Source organism: Tenrec ecaudatus, chromosome 8 (assembly GCF_050624435.1).
Source record: "Tenrec ecaudatus isolate mTenEca1 chromosome 8, mTenEca1.hap1, whole genome shotgun sequence".
NCBI lineage: Eukaryota > Metazoa > Chordata > Mammalia > Afrosoricida > Tenrecidae > Tenrec > Tenrec ecaudatus.
In genome coordinates this window covers 164,003,907-164,023,688 of record NC_134537.1, presented here as the reverse complement: position 1 = coordinate 164,023,688, position 19,782 = coordinate 164,003,907, and the positions used below count along the sequence as shown (strand labels likewise).

Sequence of the window (19,782 nt, the reverse complement as noted above, 5' to 3'; positions counted from 1 at the left end):
GACAATCCTGAGACAGACAGTGCAGGCACTGTATAAAGTTTCATTGAATTGAATAAGTTTATAACTTATGGCTAGGAATTTTGAAAACATAAACTCTTTAATGTGGTTCAATTCTAAGTTGTTACAATTTCAAATATATTTGTTTCCTTAAGGAGGAATCATCAGAGAAAAGGAATTAATCTTTTCCTGTTTTTTCCTCACCAAATAATTGGGTTAAAGGATGAGAAACCCCTCAAGAGTCAGTTTGTAAATGATCATGCTTAATGAAGAATGAGTCCCGGTGATTGGTGCATTTTTAGGTTCCTTACAAAGATCTGGTGATTTTCACAAAAGCCAGTCGCAGGGGTGGTGAATTATGAAATGTGCTTTTTCTAGCCAAAGTCTCTCAACTCCTGCCAAATGGCCTTTCTCAGCCTGGCTCTGGTAACAAGGTGGGGACATACAGATGAGTCACCTGTGGGGCAGGTGAACCAGATCCCTGGAGCCCTCTGAGGCGCGGGAGGAGGGATCTCATTTCCAGAGAGAGCCAGGAGTGGCGTGTCCTCTGGCTCTGATATCCCTGTGCAGTGAACCCCTGGACCAAGAAGAGCCATATCATCGGAGGAGGGGCAGCAGCAGCAGCGATGGCGGACCATTCCCCAGCCCAAGGAGCAAGTGAAGCTGACCGCTCTGGTGCAGGGCACTGGCTTGCAAAGTGGGGCGCCTCTGGGCACTTACTTCAGGAACTGAGGCATGTATCCAATGGGCGGGAGGTTCGCTGCAGAGGGTGACTCTGGGCACTCACTGGCAGGGAGCAGGGCTTGCTCACCCAGGGAGCTTAAGCTGAATACCTTCCGGTTGAGGCTTAAGGCAGAGTGGTGTACCCTTTGGGCATTTATCAGCAAACTTGGCAAAACTTTGTCATATGGCCTGGTAAACAACTCCACCCTGAGCATTTCTCACTGGCATCACAACTTCTGAATTTCGGTAAATAAACTGTAGTCGTGAATTCTGTCTGTGAGGTGGGGCAGCCATCACAATGGATATTAGAGCCCAGAGAGGTGAAACAGAGGGCGACAAGTAAGAAGCTACTCTGTGAACTCAATTGCTTCACTTCAATGAGGGAAGTGAAGTGCCGTCAAAGGCCTAATTAAACCCAGTCAAATGCCTAATCAAACCCAGAAACTTGAAAAACTCACGGAGCCTCTAAAGCTAGTGGTTTCACTAATGGTCATGTTTCTCAAAAAATCCTTAAAATACCACAATGGTCTGGAAAAATTACAAGACTTGACTTAAATCACACAGTAGATTTATAAACATTTTCTGAACTCACAGTCGAATTAATGATGTTAAAATTTGGCTAGATTAAAATTTTCATTTCTTAAGGAAATATTAAAGTCCATAAATGGTATTATTTTAATTGGCCAATAAATCACAAGTTAAAGTAACATTTAATGTACTGTGTGCAGTTGTATGAAAAAAGGAGGGAAGGCTGATTCAAGTCCAAAATTACATGTCACTGTAATACAACACATGCAGCCAATGTTAGTTAGCATGCCTTGTTTTGCCATCTGTTTCTTAATGCATTCATCCGTACATTTACTGAGTAACAGCTCTAAGCAAGACACACACACACACACACACAGTCTTAAGAATAAAGGAGTTTATAATCTAGTTAGTGGGGGGAGTAAATGATACACTATCAAAGTAGATAGATTCCGTTTGCCCAGTGCAGTCTCTACTTCAGTCCATCCACAATGTGGCCACAGCTAACTTCCAGCACACACAGGACTAGGCCCTCAGGGGAGCTGGCACGTGGAACGGCTTCCCAATGATGAAGGAAAGATGGCAAGCTCAGAATCTGCTTCAGCAGAGCAGTCAAGCTATGGGGCAACTGTTTCTCCTTCCCACGTGCCTACACCAGTCACAGAGAACCACCTACGCCCCCAAGTAAACCTCAACGCCCACCAACCCATTCCCCTCTGGCTGAAATGACATTCCGTCTTAGAGGCACAATTGAATACCGTCTTTTCCCTTACCTGCCAGGTATAACTGATGATCCCCTTTCAATAAACCAATAATATCAGTGATAAAGAACTAACCGCATTCCAGTGTGGTAAAGGTCCACGCACTACTTATCATTATAATGTCTCTAATCAATCATACTAAAATTTGAGTTCAGAGAGGACTTCTTAAGATTAGAGTCTATTTTGACGAGTACAAAGACTAGCATAAAAGTAGGCTTTTAATAAATGTCTGCTGTTTTCAAACTTCCCCTTGGATCTATCATATAGTACTCCTGAAATCCATATAATCTGTAAGGGTTCACACACACACACACACACACACACACGCACGCTTGTTTTCCTAACCAATCTTTGACTACAAAGAACCTCAAGAGGGCACTCTTTCAGCAATTCAGCACATAGAACAGAGGAGACTATTCACATTTTACTCACCTAATGTCCACGCAAAATAGTACTTGGGTCTGGCAGCCAAGAGGGAGACATACAGATAGATGACCTTCGTTGGCCACGAAGCTGTAGCTTGGAAATGCTCGTCAATGTTATACTCCACGGACAAGGTTTTAGAGACAGTCAGATGAAACAATAAGGAAAGTCCACAGACCACGAGCTTCTGGGTAACTGCGACCTGGAGAGTTAAGACAGGACCTCATCAGCTGAAGTCCACACTCAGTGACGTCGGCTCAGTGCATACTTCCTACACATGGCTCCGCCCAAAGATAGCATTAACCCGAACTCCCTGGTTACATTTAGCTCAACATGTAGAGAGCCCTGTGAGTTACAGTAGGAGCAGGATCTGTCGATGGTTATAGTGCAGATCTCCAGAGAGAGTCTGAAAGCAGGCTCGTGCGTGCGTGCGTGCGTGCGTGCGCTCACTCCCGCTCCTGCACAAGTCAAAAGTCGGCAGGACTGCCATTTCCTTCCCCTTGGGTCTCGCAGGTTTTTGGCCTTTGAGAGCGCATTCAAACTCCTAATACTTTTCTCTGGCTCTTTTCACGAAAACATCTGCGTTTTCCTCTTAAGCATGGTTTCCATTAGACACAGGTTCAGGTTCCCAGAGGCATGCACACGTGCGTGCACACACGGGGCTTCAAAGAGTGTCGAAATGGAGTTTAAAGAGAAGGACATTTTTCTAAAAAGCTTTTGAAATCCCTACTACAGAAAGGGGCACACACAAATAACAACATTCATATGCTCGGTACTGTGTTTTATAGGACTGGGGTACCTACAGCAGTGTTTTCATGGGCCAGCTTCAGTATTCTCCTAAGCTAGGAACTTCCTGGACGTGATTTTTACAGTACACAGCTATTTCTTGCTTTACTCTGAAAGCTTTTTAAACACAATTTTGTTTAAGAATAATCAAAAAGAGGTTCACAGCCTAAAGGTTTACATAAGAGACTGATGGAAAGAACAGACCATTATTTGTGGAAAGATCAAATCCCCTTAGGAAGGACCTATCCAGGAGATGAACAGTGGAATAAAAAGGTGACGGAAATGTCCCATGAACATTCTGAAATGCCCTCCCAGAAGGGAAGAGGAGAGAGAAAGGGCTGGTGAGAAGAGGTGTCCCCACTCCAGGACGCAGTGTGCCCTGGCCGGCTGCTGGGTAAGAGCTCCACGGGAGGAAGACGTGGCTGTCTGCTCTGGTCAAGATTTACAGCCTCGGAAGCCTTACGCAGGATCAGCCCCGGTGGCAGAGTGGGCTCTCACTGGGCTGCTAATTGCAAGGCCAGCAGTTCAAAACCATCGTCCGCTCCATGAGAGAAAGACATAGCTTTCCACTCCAGTACAGAGTTACAATCTCAGAAAGCCGCAAGGGCACTTCAACCCTGTCTTCTAGGGTTTGCTGTGCATCGGGATTGACTGGATGGCAGTTGGGTTTGTTTGGGAGTTTATGACCCGGAGTGGTGCTGTTGGTTCGTGCTGGGCTGCTAACTGTGAGGTCACCAGGTCAAACCCCACAGTCACTCTGGGAGAAACTGCTGACTTGCAGTCACCCAGCAGAGCCACCACTGTGGGCACGGGGTGGGAAGGGGGGATGGGTGACAGGGTCCTCCACAGTGGGCGCTTGCTCCTCCACTCACCCTTTGCTTCCACCAAACCAGAAACCATCCACGCGGCTCTGACTCCTACCGACTCTAGAGCGGCAAACGGCCCCTCTGCGCTGCCAGGGCTTTCAGAGAGCAGGAAGCCTCGTCTTTCTCTCCTGGGGCAGCCCCTGAGTTTGAACAGCTGGCTTGGTGGGCAGCACCTGATTCGGGTGCCACTGCTCTCCCAGGGTACCTTCGTGCTACAGCAGGGGTAATCAACCTGTGGGTCGCAACCCTTTTGCAGGGGTCGCCCGATTCTTAACAGCAGCAAACTGACAGTGAGGAAGTAACAACAAAAATATTGTATGGTTGGGGGTCACCACGACGAGGAACTGTCTGACAGGGTCATGAGAACCCCTGCTCTGCAGTCATGCAGGCCCGCTGGCTCTCACTGCCCACACCGGGGCAGTGACGGAGACAGGAGAAAGGGGAAGGACTCTCTCCCGAAGCTGCCCGTCTAAAAACCACACAACAGGCCTTTCCTTGGCCTCACCTCAGCCTTCCAGCTCGGTGGATTTCTCAGGTGAGTTTGTGAGCCTCTCCAATCAAATCCAGGAGAAATTTAGCCGACGGAAAGCACCACAGCCCTTCTCCACAAAGCGGCACCCCTCTCACACACACGCATGTCACGGCTACTGTTTGTTCTTACTATTTGTTAATGAAAACATTTAAAGCACTTTCCTCTTTTAATCAAACATTTCATTTAAATATTGTTCTAAGCCCATCATACATACTGAGTTCAAAATTTAAAAAGTGGGGTTTTTTTTCAATAAAAGGATTATTTTTTTAATCTTCCATAAAAACTCAGGCTTTTCAGACGAGATCGGGCACGTTCAGGGTGGTATGGCCGTAGACAAGGCTTTTCAAATGTAAACATGCCTTACTACGATGAGACATTTAAAAATCGTTTTGTACAGAAAAAGGCACTGAGAACACTACAACCACTACCTCTGCATTCACCTACTTAAGCGGGGAAAAACCCCAAAACATCAACGTTGTGTGATGTAGCATTTTTCCATGTAAGCAAAATAGTATCAACTTGGGTTATGTCACCCAGCCTTCCAAAATTTAGGCTCATTGGATCATGAATGCTGAGTGACTGATTGGCTATTCTTTGCATTCTGTTTTGTTGAGTTCCAACTAACCAGCGTGGTCACAGAATCCAATGGGGACTCTGCACCCTACAGTCATTTACCCACAAAATTGCCTTAAGCACTTAAATGCACATCTGAGGACCATCTGAGTCAGACCATCGGAGGAGCATCAACTGTCTGTGCACCTGAGGCAGAGCTGTACACAGGGATTACACATCTCAGCACTGCCACCAATGTACCTATGTCAACTGTCACTCCTGAGACAATCAGTGTTCAAGGGCAACGACATTTCACCACATCCATGTTATGATGAGTAACACTGAAAGTTAAGTGGCACAGTTTGGCTACTAACTGCAAGGTCAGCAGTTTGAATCCCACAGCTGTTCCACAGGAGAAAGATTAGGCTTTCTGCTCCCCTACAGACTGAGTGCCTCAAAAGCCCAAAGAGGCAGTTCTACTCCAGCCTACAGAGTTCTATGAGTCAGAACCGACTCGATGGCAGTGAGTTAACAGTGAGCTGTGTCTCTTATGCAAAACCGTACATTCTGCATGATCTAAAATGACCAATTTCAAACCGAGAATTTCAGCTCTAGTTAAGTTCATAGGATACGGAACATCAAGTGGACACCTCTACTTTCTCATAAGTAAAGTCCCCTGGCCTTCCTGTGAGACTAAACATCAACAGAAGAACCACTAAGCTGCAGGGACGGAATGACTGACAGGCCAGGCTTTGGTTGCTTCACGTGTGGGTGTGGACTTTTACATTCACCAACGTTTACTAAAACCGAGACACTCAAATTTAAAGGGGAAACACGTCTTTGGAAGGCTGGTGCCCCAGCTCCTTCTGTCAGGGCAGCCAGGGCTGGCCTCCAGTGACTCCGTTCGGACACTTCAGCCCATCTAACGCACAACGCTGCCCCTGCCCTTAGCACTCCTTTAGGTTACCCAAACGCAGAAGAACACTGAGAAGGAAGGTGATTCGAGTCCCCGGAGGCTGCAAACATTGCACTTGGTGGAGTGTCACTAGAACGGGGCAGACGTTCTTTGGGGGAGAGTTAGAGAGGTGGAATCACTACTTTCCGCAGCGGGTAGACCCAGATGGAGTAAACGTAAAGAAAAAACAGGATCCCATTGAGATATTTTTGCTTATTAAAGGTTTCTATGACTTTGTATCATGTACGTTGAACATGCCATCAGCAGAGACCAATCCCTGGAACAGGGGCTCACACTTGGAAAGGCAGAGAAGGCAAGCTGCCTGGAGTCCGTGGCTGCATCAACTCTGAGAAGGCCGTTGGACCCGGCAGTGTCTGGTTCTGTGATACACAGGACGGCTGTGGATGGCACCTAACAACAAGATTCCGTAGCAACACTGTCTGACTTATCCTGCTGTACATCAGTAAACTACAGACAACAATAGCACAGACACGCTGACTCAGACTGTTGGAAAGTTCTTACTTACGTGAACTGGCACAATATTAATAATGAGCAGACTGTCATTAAGTCAAGGATATATATTATAAACTAGAGCCATCATGACAAAACTTCTAACGAGGTCTAGCAAAATAAGTCAATTTAAGAAATGAAACACACAAACCAACCCCACTGTTGACGCATGGTGCTGTCTGTCTAGCTGACAGTGACTCCACAGGGCAAAGCAGCACTGCCTGTCTGGGTTTCCCAGAATGCACCTCTTCAGGGGAGCAGCTGCACCTCCTCCCGCCCCTCCTTCTCCACCCGCAGAGGGGCTGTGGGGCCTCCACTGCTGACCATGGGTTAGTGGCCTAATGTGTAAAGTGCTACACACCCCGGGCTTTTTAGAGCGTACGGTAGGCAACTGAAAGTTGATGATTCATTCTCAGGACGATGAGGAGGAAGGACAAACAGGGATAAAAAACCAGGTGTAAGCAAAGAAAAGCCAAGAGCCAGAGGGTGGACTTACATTCAGCTACCTTATTAATGAGTTCACATTCAAAGCATCCAATGAGAGGGTGGACCTGGTCAGAATGGATGCAAAGCAAGACCTAAGGCTACGCCGCCTGCACTCGAGCAGACACGGGCAGCGTGAAGCCCAAGGTCAGAGAGTAGCCAGCAAGCCAAGGGAAGCAGGGGCAGCTCCCGGATAGAGGTGGACGTCACAACAGGGCTTACCAGCACCCGAGAGAGAACAGTCAACTACAGGCAACAGAGAGACGTCACCATCACCGTCCTCCCCATGGTTCTCTGCCTAGGTCCGGAGTCCACCCAACGGCAAGGGTGTCCCTGCATAACGTGGCTCCAGGGTCTGTGCATCCCTCCCAACGGGAAGTTAAAGAAAGAGGTGGGTCCATCCACAGTGAGCAGCACTGGCACCTGTAGACCAGGAAGGCGAGTCAGAGGATGACACAGAGACCCACATACATCTGGCGATCTTACATTTGGAGACGGCTCTGTTCTGTCACACTGTCTCTCTTCTTTTCTGCCTTCTCCTGATTGTGTTAGGTGGCACCATCTGCCTTCAATGAAAGTAATGTAGTCTTTGTATGAGCAGAGTGGGCCTGCCAGGATGCCCAGGAAGTTACAGGTGTAACTCAAATACTCCAAGAGGCTTGGCATGCGCCTGCAATTAGAAAACATGCAACTTCTGAGATGCAGCGTACACTCACGGAGAATTTCCATTTGGAATAATCAGCTTTTACCTCACTGGTGGTTACCATTTCAGACACGGACAGGCAGACAGGCAGCAGACAGACAGACAGACAGACAGACAGACAGACAGACAGAGAAACAAGCCTTATTTTTCTTTCTTTTTTTAAAAATGTAGGCCACAAAATAGTAGTGAATGATACTAAGTGGTGTAGGCCACTGTGGAGTGGGGTCTTCTCTGTATTCTCCCAAACAGCCCACACTGGGAAAGGCTATTAAAAAACCCTTGCCTCCAAAAATCAACTTTTGGTAGACAAGCTTTATTTTTCATTGGAATCCCTATGAACAGAATTCCAGACGGGGCAGCATGGTCATGCTCAACAGGACTTCTGGCTCAGAGGGCTCCCACTCTGATCGTGAGGAGCAACTAGAAAGGGTTGTGATAGACTCTTCGCGACGGGAGGAGTCTAGGGTGGACAGGCAGGGCCACACACAGGTGCGGAGCGCAGCTCTGCGTCTGGAGGCAGGGCAGCATATGAAGCAGCAGCAGTCTGCACTCAAGAAACGCCATCACTGTTGCAAGACACAGATAATGAAAACACCAAGTCTTTTTCAGCGATGACCACGTCCTGGGGTGGCGGGGGTGGGGGTGGGGGCGAGCAAAGCACTGGAGATAACTGGGAGAGTATGTGAACACCGTGAAACGTCAGAAAACTGGGAGAATATGTGAACACCGTGAAAAGTCTCTGATCAGGTGACAGCTGATAAGGAGTCATGTGGCGGCAGGAGACAAGAAAGCATCACAGAATCCCTGGGCTGGATTCTGATCAGGTGACAGCTGAGAGGGAGTCAAGTAGCAGCAGGGGGCTGGTGGAGGGGACGGATGAGGAGAAGATGCCAGGGAGCCAGCAAGGCAACCCAGGGGACAGTGTGAACCACCTGCACTAGCACGGAGATGATTTAGCTGTGTGCACTTCTATTTTCTGAAGGCTCCATTCATTCAGTCCACTGTCCACGAAAATGACAGACTACCACACAAACAAGCGCGCCTGGGGACCGGCAGTCAGCAAGCTTCTCTGAGGTGGGAGAGTCCCTTCCACCTCTACACAGGCAAGTCATGTCCTTGGGAAACTGAAACACACAATGCTCTCATCTATACTGTTTTCTTTCTATTTCACACACACACACACACACACACACACACACACACACACACACACACACACATGCTCTTGTCTGTACTATGTATTCTTCCTATTTTCCTCTGTCTCACACACACACACACACACACACACACTGCTCTCATCTGTACACGTATTCTTGGTATCAACTTCACACACACACGCACGCACACACACTGCTTCCTGTGGATCCATGCAACACTATTCTACGTCACCACTTAGACTCTTTTTTATTTATTTATTGTTCCTGAATTATTTCCCACCTTTTTAGGACTCAAAGCTGATGAGAACAAAATGTTTCTGGCAGATTTGCTCTTCATACTGCAAGGGACCGTGTGTTCACTGCTGCGACCACCATGCTGATGGCCGACCACTGCCAGTCCCGGGAGGAGGAGCCTCTGGAGCTCCAGCAGCGGAGCCCATTTTCAGGGCAGTTATCTCAGGGGCTAACACGAGGAAGTGAAGCCATCAACAGCTCAACCCTGCCTCCTCCGCACCCGCAGGGGCAGGAGGGAGCGCTGCCTACACACAACCCCCTGTGGACGTCGTTCCAGCTCCCTCGCCAGGGAAGCCGAGTCAGTGCAGCTGCAGAAGGAGATGGCAGGGATGCAGCACATGCTAGTCAGTTGTGAATTTCAACGCAATTGTAATCTATCACCTGTTGTAATGAAGTGGGAGAATTCAGGTATTCATTCTACTCAAATTTATTTGGTATCAACTATGGGTTATAGTCAATCAGGGCTTCTCAATGCCAGCATTATTGACATTTTTGGGCTAGCGATTTTATTTATTTATTTTTTGTGAGGGAGAAATGGGGTGAATAAAATATTCAGAAGTTGGGTATTGGGCTATGAACTGCAAGCTTGGCAGTTCCAGCCCACGGTCACTCTGTGGGAGAAAAAAAATGCAGTTGTCTGCTCTCCTGTACAGATTTACAGTCAAGGACACCCTGTACAGGGCTGCGGTGAGTCAGAATCAACTTGATGGCAGTGAGTCACTGTGCAGGGAGGAGACGACCCCCGTCCTCACTTAGCGTCCATGTGGCGGGAAGAAAGGGCAGTCAACGCAACCATGCACAGCAGATCATGGAACATGGTAAGGAGAGAGAGAGAAAGCGGTGGCAGAGGAAGGAGGGTGATATTTTTGAGAGGGTCCTCTGTACAGTGAAGAATGAAATGAGAAAGTGAACTGTGGAAAAAAAGAAAAGAGGTCCAAAAAACCCACCCACTGCCATCGGAATGATTCCAACTCGTAGTGACCAGACAGGACAGACTAGAGGTGTTCTTTAGGCATTTCGAGACTACACATGTTTAATGGGAGTGGCTAGTGGGTTTGAACCCCTGACCTCATAGTCAGCAGTTCATACTGAATACGAAATACATGGGCCCTTGTGGAGCTTTCAACAGGGAAAGGGAAGAATATAGTCTAACACAGAGGTTCTCAACCTTCCTAAAGCCACGACCCACCCAAACAGCTCCTCGTGTGGTGGTGACCCCCAGCCATAAAATTATTTTTGTTGCTACTTCATCACTGTCATTTTGCTACTGTTATGAATTGGGCCACCCCTGTGAAAGGGTCACTCGACCCCAAAAGGGGTCACAACCCACAGGTTGAGAACCATTGTTTGAATACATGGTAAGAGGATCTTCTGGTTGTCAGTATGCAAGTATGAGAAAAAAATAAGGAGATTCACTAGAAAAACAATTACAGTTTGACTCAGTGAGACATGAAGTTTGGGGCTATGGTGGTAAGCGTGGGAATGTGAACAGTGGTCAGATCTGTGACATGCTTTAAGAACACAAACACCATGACCACAGAGTTCGTGTCCACTCCTAATGACCCTAGAAGACAGAGCAGAGCTAGAGTTTGGAGGCTGTGCCTTTACACAGAGATCTTTGTAGGAGCCTCTGCTCCCTCGGAGCAGTCGGAGGGTTCAAACTGCTGTCCTTGAGGTTAGCAGCCCAGTGTGTCATGCACTACACTACCGGGGCACCATTTTCAAGGTACGGTAGCTGCTCACTTGATTTCCCGGTGAACTGGATTCGAAGGAGAAAGAGGGAGGCGGCTTAAGGTTTCCTGTAAGTAACCCATGATGAAAGCTACTGCTACTGGCCCAGGTGCAAGGAAGGAGGGACATGGAAATTAAGTTACTCTGTGACCATTTCTATTTGAACACCACCTTGCAGATACTGAAATGGCAAGTGGAGACAGAGCCATGAGGCTTAGGAAAGTGGTGGGTGTGGGTCTAAATGGGAAAGGCTTCCAGCGCCTTTGCACGGATGGTATTTAAAGGACACAGCAGGGGTGAGATCACCTGGAAAAGACTGAGAAATCCAGGATGTGCCCTGGGGCACACCAGGATTCAGTGAGAAGTGAGAGGAAAAAGAGTCATTAAAGACAAGCAGTTTGGAGGGAACTAAAAAAACCCTGTGTCCCAGAAGGGAAAGGAAGGAGGTCTTTCAAGGACCCGTAATCAACGGGGCCAAATGTAGCTGAGTGTCTGAGAACCACACTAGGTCGCCAATTACATGTGCTAGGAGCAAGGGCAACCAGAAACATAGGGCGTGTTGGAGAGAATGGGAGATGAGAAAGTGAAGACAGACGAATCTCCCAAAGAGTTTACTACACAGGAAGAGTCATGGAATGGTAGCCAAAGGGAATGTGAGGTTTAATGAATGCTCCCTCCCATGCCCCTGCAAGTTGATGGAACCCAGAGAGGAGACACAAGTGACAGTGATGAGACGCACCAAGCAGCTAAGTGAGGGGGCAGAACCACTGAGCAGAAAAAGGGCTCGACTGGAGAGCCTGGGTCTGGGTGGTGAACAGTGGGTCCACGGTGCCAGGAGAGCAGCTTTGTTACCGATACAGGCAGTTCTGTGTGTGCAGTGGTTTCAGAATGAAGTGGAATAGCTTTTTTTTTGTTTTAAAGAAAGAGCCCACAAAACCAAGAACTCTGCAAGCATTATCTCACACGTGCAGAATGAGTGCTGGGGGTGTGCTGGCAGTCTGAGGAGGGGGGAGGGAGGACACACAGTCTTCTGAGACGGCAGAACCCAAGCCATACAAAACTCTCACCAATGAAGTGCATGAGAAATGAGCTACTCCAGAAGTAAACGCCTCAAATCAGAACTATGTTCCTGGTTCCTCAATCTGCCAAAGTAATGGCATTTACACGCTATCCCTGGTGGGTAGTGCAGTAAGTGCCAGGCTGCTAACCATCAGGTCAGCAGTGCGAACCCCCAGCCCCTCTGCAGTTTGTTCTCCTGGAAGTGCACTCTCAGAAACCCGGAAGAGCCCTCTGCTCCATCCTGTCGGGTGGCTATGCCTCGGATGGATTCTACTGGACGGCAGGGAGCGTGGGTGTCATCACGCAGGTCCTCTCAGCCCACGCTCCACCAGCATGCGATTGGTCTCTGCAGGGAAGCTGCTGTCAGCCCTCCTCTTTACCATCACCAGCACATACAAGGATACCAGAGCTTCTCAGCAGTTCTCAACCTGGGGTCACGACCTCTTTGGGGGTCAAGTGACCCTTACACAGGGGTCACCCAATTCATCACAGTAGCAAAATGACAGTGATGAAGTAGCAACAAAAATAATGTTATGGTTGGGGGTGGGGGGGTCACGAGGAACTGGATGAAAGGGTCGCGGAGTTAGGAAAGTTGAGAACCACTGGTTTAGATGCCGTGGTTACACAGGAAGACAGTACTATCTTCCTCTCTTCAAGGACCTCAGAGCCGGATATGAGCGGGAGAAGATCTAGCAGAGGGCCTCACGACTGCCATCGAGCACATTCTGACTCACAGTGACCCTGAGGAGCAGGACAGTGCTCTCCCTCCCACCCTGGGGGGTGCCTAACACTGAATCTTCATGGGCGTGGCCAGCCTCCTTGTTCTCCCATCGTGACGCACAGGAGACGCTCGGTAGGTCTGTGATGCTGTCTAAAGGCAAGGCGAAAGATGAAAAGTGAAAAGATGGGGGTTTGGGTCATCCCTGTGACACCTCCTGAGAAACTGGGCCCCCGACAACTCGATGCCACAAAATCATACTGACACCCATGAGATTCCCGAGTCAAAGGGGACCTGACGGCCATTAGTACCTCAGGAATCCCTGGGTAGCACAGAGAGCTAAGCACTTGCCTCCTAATTGCAAAGCTGGCAGTTCGAGTCCACCAAGAGGGACTTTGCATGAAAGGCTGGCAAACTGCTTCCGCAAAATCACGGCCACTGAACACCCCAGCAAGGGCAGGCCCACTGCGGACCGTGTGGGCTCACCAGGACCTGAAATCAACGTGGTGGGCATGTGGACAAAGGGGAGTCTTATCATGGCTGCCCAGTCCAAGCTGGAAAAGCCTGAGGGGCAGGAAGGTGTGCAGAGGGAAGAAGTCAGGTTTACCGCTGCAGGAACAAGTAACCTTAGGAAGACGAGTAATGGCTGCTCTGTGCAGACAGCAAAGACCCATGGATGGAACACCCGCAGCTGTGCAGCTGATTCTGACTCACAGCCACCCCCCAGGAGCAGGCGCTGCTCTTCCACGGCTGTCCATCGGGACGGAGGCAGGCTGCCTGCCCTCTTTCTCCCGCACAGTTCAAATCTTTGGATCAGCCATGAGATATACAATCCACTGTGCCGGGACTCCTTAGAAAAATGTACGCGGCGGCTGCTGCTGCGTGCTGCTGAGTCAGCTTGGACTCACCATGAGCCCACGTACCGGAGAATGCACCGCTGTCCGTCTGGCGCCCTGCTCACAGCTGCTGTTTGTGCTCACGGTTGCGGCCACTGTCTCAATCTATCTCGCAGAGGATTTTCCTCCTTTGCGGACCTTTACTTTATTAAGCACAGTGTCCTTTCCCGGGACTGGTCTCTCCCCACCCTCGCTGCTAAGCAGCATGCCGGCTGTGTTTCTTTCAAGCCAGACTTGTTTGTCCTGGCAGTCCCTGGCATGTTCAATATTCTCTGGCAGCGCCGTTGTTCAAAGGCATCGGTGCTTCTCCGTGCTGCTTTACCCGCCGTCGGGCTGCTGATCAGATGCACGCGAGGCCACTGCACAGACCGGGGCTCAGGTCAGGTGTGCCCGAGTCTGCAGAGGAACATACACACTTGCCTCTCAACACTGACGAGGTCTTGTGTGGCAGATTTGCACAACTCTATGCAACGTGTGGTTTCCTGACTGCAGCTTTTGTGAGCATTATTGCAGAAGGTTGTCAGCGTCTGCATATCACAGGCTGTTAATGGGTCTTCCTCCAATCTTGATGCTGCATTCTTCTTCAGAGTCTAGTTTCTCAGGAGGTTGCGCAGCATACAGATTGATTAGATACGGTGAGCAGAACTTTCCTGATGTTACACTGTGCAGTATCCCCTTGTTCTGCTCATGTGACTGCTTCGTGTTCCACATACAGGTTGCACGTGAGCACAATGAAGTGTTCTGGAGTCCCATTCTTCTGAAAGGTCTCCATAGCTTGTTATGGTCCACACACCTGATGCCTCTGCAGAGTCGATAAAACGCGAGCAGATGGCTAGAAACATGTATAGCAGGACAGAGTCAAAGGCACGTACCTTACAGCTAAGTCCCTCTGAGACGGAGTCAGTTCTTCATCCTTTCGAAACATCCCTACAAAACAAAAAGAGGCGCTCTTAGGAAGAGGACTTCCCCACAGGAAGAGAATGGCATTTTCTCCTATTCACGTTTCCATCATCTGAAATTCAAGTTTTAATTCTCAACTTGGGCATAATGGTCGCTTTTTTTTCCTTCTCATTTCAACACTAGCTCAGTCATGTGAGAGGCCCCTTAAGTGATCCAGCATGACTGGGTTTGTATGCCAGGCTTATGTATTAGGTTTACATGCCAGGCTTATATGCCAGATTTATATACTAGCCTTATATACCAGATTTATATACAAGGTTTATATATATTTATATACTACATTTATATATCAGATGTATATTCCAGATTTATATACCGGATGCATATACTCGGTTTATATACACCAGGTTTAGAGACCAGGTTTATGTATTAGGTTAATATGCCAGGTTTATATACCAGTGTCCTATAACAGATTTATATACTAAACTTATATAACAAGATTTACATACCAGATTTATACTAGGTCTATATATCAGATGTACATACTCAGTTTGTATACACCAGATTTATATACTGAACTTATATACCAGGTTTATTTCTTTGGATCATTTTATTGAAGGCTCTTACAATGCTTATTAAAATCCATATATCAGTTGCATCAGGCGTATTGTAGATATGTTGCCATAATATTTTTGTTACTTTCTCTTGGGCCCTTGGTATCAACTCCTCTTTTCCCCCTTTCTCCCCCAACCCTCATGACCCCTTGATAGATTATAAATTTTTACTTTCATGTCTCACACTGGCTACTGTCTCCCTTCCCACATGGTTTCGTTTTTCTTCCCGGTGGAGGGGTGTGTGTGGCTGTGTGTCGATCACTATGATGGGATCTCTCTTTTTCTCCCATCTCCCTACCCCCATTCCTGCTCCCGAGTTCTGTGTGCTGTGGGCTCTTATCTCTTATCCACACCTGTGTACATGCTCTGGTCCTATCCAAAGTGAGAGGCAGCACTGGGGTCATGGTGGTGGGGGGCGGGTGAGAAAGCCTCAAGGAACCATAGTAGTACTGTGTGTTTTATCAGTGCTATACTGCATCCTGGTTGACTCATCCCTTCCCTGTGACAGATGTTCCATGTCAACCGATGGGCTTTGGGTCTCTGCTCCAACCCCCCTCATTCTCAACCATACGTTTTGTTTGTTTGATTGTGAAGGGTCTTTTGATGCCTATTACCTGGTCCTGATGACATCTCGTGATCGTACAGGCTGGTGTGCTTCTTCTATGTGGGCTTGTTGTTTCTCTACTGGATGGTCGCTTGTTTAACTTCAAGCCTTTAAGATCCCAGACACTGTATCTTTTAATAGCCAGGCACCATCTGCCTTCTTCACATTTGCTTATGGTCCCATTTTGTCTTCAGCGATTGTTCCAGGAGGGTGAACCTCTCTCAGATTGCCAGTTTGTTAGAACAACATGTTCTTGTATTGAGGGAGGGTATGAGCAGAGGCCCAAAGTCTGTCCACTATCTCAGTTATATACCAGGTTTATATACCAGATTTATATACTAGTTTCATATACCAGCTGTATATACTTGGTTTATATACACCAGATTTAAATACTGGGTTTATAGACCAGGTTTATATACCAGATCGCATGTCCTGGAAGTGAAATCAATAGCATGCTTCCTCGCTAAAGAAAATCAGGAAGTAAAAAAACTGCGAATGCCAAGTTGCATTTTGACTCAGCGATGTTGCAGAGTAGAACGTCGGGTTTCTGGGGCTGTCGCCTTCCACAGAAGCTGTTTGCTAAATCTTTCTCCGGCAGAGCGGCCGCTGGGTTTTACCCACTGGTCTTTCCACACACTTAACCCTGGCACCAGGAGGGTCCCTCTGCCGACGCTACCACTTCTTAAATGACCAGTCTATTACCCTCACCATTAGATGCTGTGGGACTCTTCTTAGATACTTCGAATGACCAAACATCAGCAATATGAACTCACGATAGAATAAGAATTCCCTATTGCTGTGACCACAATGAATAAAAATGTGGCTATTAACTTACAACCTCCACGTACTTTAAAAATGCCCCAAATAAGTTTAAAGACCAAAGGAGAACTGAGTTAATAAGCAAGCAACACACTTTGAAGCTATTTGCAGTGAATAAAGTACTTATTTGTATCCCCCGAAGAACTACACTACTGGGAAAACATGATACGTGGACAAAAGACTAGAAAAGATAATACAAGTAGCCAATTACGATAAAATGTGTTGACTATTACTCGTCATTAAGAACTGTTCATTAAAGAATGAGTTGCTATTTCATCTATTACAACTGGGCAAAAAGAATATTAAAGAGCTCTTACTCGTGTTGTATCACCTCAATGAAGTGAAGCACACACCACTTATATAACATGTGTGTGCACAAAAATGAGATGAAGACCACTACTGAACCCAAACAGTCCCAGGGTCTTCTCTAGGCTCTGGGATGGCACAGAAAAAACTAACAAGCCCTCTCCTGGCATTTAAATTCTAGTGAAGAGCCAATAAAAATAGTCTACCAAGAGGCACTGATACAACTTCTCTGTGCACCAGGGTACCAAGAGGCTGAGAGAACAATGAGAAGTGCCGTGCTGTCCACACTGGAACCAGGAAGCGAATCTCACCATCACGCATACTGGCTGGGAATAAGAAAGGGGTGCCTCTCTACACACAGAACAATTAGAGCAAACAAATAACCGCACAGGTATTTTCTTCTTTTATTTTTTATTGACAATGTTGTAGGTCCAAGGACCACGCTTTATTTATTTACTTGTCTTTTTATTTCCTTTCTTTTTTTCATTGGTCATTTTATTGGGGGCTCTTACAGGTTGTGTTAGTCTGGGTACTTAAGAGAAACAAATCCACAGAAACTCATGTAAGTGAGAGTTTTATATAAAGGTTAAGTGTGCATCAAGAAAACATCCCAGTCCAGTGCTGCCCAAGCCCACTAGTCCAACATTAACCCATTAACCCTTATGTCCGACACCAATCCACAAAGTCCTCCTCCATCTCACAAAACAGAGGCAATGATGCCGACTGCAGGAGGAAAGCCAAGTCAGTGAGCGTGTAAGCCTCTCAGCGCTGGCAGGGGTCTCCACACGGCTGCTCCAGCACCCAGGGCTGCATCGGGATAGGCCAGTGCGGCTTCTCCTTGGGGATATCTTGCAGGAAGACATCCTTGGGGATATCTTGCAGGAAGACCATCACAAAGCATGAAACCAGAGAACTAGAAAGGTGAGGCTCACCAAGCCATTTATGTCTCTGCCCTTCAATTAACCCCACATGTGTTTATCAGCCAGGTTGGCACAATAATAACTCACAGGTATTACAGCAATCCATAAATCAATCACATCAAGTGAACTTGTACAGATGCTGCATCATCATTTCAAAACATTTTCCTTCATATCAGCTCCTCTTAATCCCCTCCCTCCCCCACTCACTCAACCCCTCAATAAATTATATTATTTTCATATCTTATACCACCTGATGTATCCCTTCACCCACAGTTCTGCTATTCATCCCCTTGAGGAAGGTAATATGTCATTGCTATCAGTGCTCCCTCTCCACCCTTCCCTTCCCATACCCTAATGGATTCTTACTCCCACTACTACTTCTAAGGGGTTTATCTACCCTGGATTCCATGTCAAAAGCTCTTATCTGTACCAATGTACACACTCTGGTCTAACAGGATTTGTGCGGTTGAACTGGGCCATGATGGGAGGTCGAGGGGAAGCATTAAAGAACTAGAGCAGTGGTTCCCCACCTTCCTCACGCCGTGACCCTTTCAGACAGCTCCTCATGTTGTGGTGACCTCCCCCCCCCGCCCCCCGCCAACCATAAATTATTTTCGTTGCTACTTCATAACTTTAATTTTGCCACTGTTATGAATCAGGCGAGCCCTGTGAAAGGGTCATTCCATCCCCAAAAGGGTTACAACACACTGGATGAGAACCAATGAACTACAGGAATGTTGTATATTTCATCAGTGCCATACTGCACCCTGGATAGGGGTCGTCCCTTCTGTGTTTCCCCTTCTGCACAGGTATTTTTAAAAGTAATTTGCATCCATTGAAATCCAGGTCATAGAGTTGTTTTCTTAATCATTTTTTGTTGTTGTTGCTAAACAATATGCACACTATAGCACACACCAATGCGGTCAGTTCTAAATGTTTAAAGATTCTGTCACTCCGATCACACTCTTCGTTCGGCACACCCTGCTCTCCCAGGGTGGCCTCCCACACACTCGGCGTCCCCCACAGTTCCTAGCTGAACATTTAGCTTGTTGACAATCTGACCTGCTCCAGGGACTCTCAAAGTAAGGCTCAAGGAGACCATTGTGACTGTGGAAGACAAACTGCTGCTTTGTGTTACGAGGACTTCAGGGAGTATTTTTGGTTCAGAGTTTGACGATGACCTCAACTGGATTCGATGAGGACTTTACATTCTGTTCTGTATCCCGCCCCTCTCCCCCACCCTTTGGTCAGGATTGTTCTAAGGGATTATTCTAAGGAGTCTTTGCTCACAATGATCAGTAATGGTAGCCAGGCACTGTCCAGTTCATCTGGCCTCAAAGCAGAGGAGGCAGTTTCTCGTGAAGACAATGAATCACACTTCCCATCTCCTCCTCCTTCCTGTAACGTAGCTCTGAAGGAGTGCTGGGGACATCGTGCTTCAGCTGGAAACCACCAGACTCTGCACAGGAGAAAGATGAGATTTTCCTGCTCCTGTGAAGAGTTCCAGTCTCAGAAACCCACAGGGGCAGTTCTACCCAGACGGTGTGCTGGAATCGCCTCCCCGGCAGTAAGGAATCCCTTCCCCAAACTCTCCTTGCTCTGCTTCTCTGGGCAAGTAAGGCCCAACTACTCTCCAGCAGAGCTGGCACGAGCCACAACTGGACACACCGACACGTTCTTGCAGGTCTGCCAAGTGTCTCAACTCCCACAGAGGACAGACAGCCTTACCACTTTCTGTCACTCCTTTTAGTGGGCAATTTCAGAGAAGTCTTCCTTTTCTGATGGGGTTCTGCCTTCCACGGGTTCTGTTTTTTGAAGGTTTTCCTTACCTTGAGTGAATGGTCTTTCTCACACTTCTAAGACCCCAGGCGTGCGATGAATTGGGAGGTAGCACAGAAGCACTATGAGGCCAATTCACTGGGCTGGCTGTCCCGTGGCACCATGACCC

The 19,782-nt window shown here is 47.6% G+C and overlaps 1 protein-coding gene and 1 non-coding gene across 2 annotated transcripts in view; both read right to left on the bottom strand.

Moving 5' to 3' along the window:
• Positions 1 to 19,782, bottom strand: part of MBOAT2 (membrane bound glycerophospholipid O-acyltransferase 2) — a 174,395-nt gene that overhangs the window by 19,493 nt on the left and 135,120 nt on the right. The window contains exons 6-8 of the mRNA XM_075557133.1: positions 14,544 to 14,598; positions 7,600 to 7,783; positions 2,439 to 2,631 (exon numbers count right to left, since the gene is read on the bottom strand). Of these exons, the coding sequence (XP_075413248.1) occupies positions 2,439 to 2,631; positions 7,600 to 7,783; positions 14,544 to 14,598 (432 nt within the window). The remainder of the gene's footprint in view (positions 1 to 2,438; positions 2,632 to 7,599; positions 7,784 to 14,543; positions 14,599 to 19,782) is intronic.
• On the bottom strand, positions 7,981 to 8,122 carry LOC142455832 (small nucleolar RNA SNORA4). The gene has a single exon (XR_012785952.1). It is a non-coding gene; the product is annotated as a small nucleolar RNA SNORA4 (small nucleolar RNA).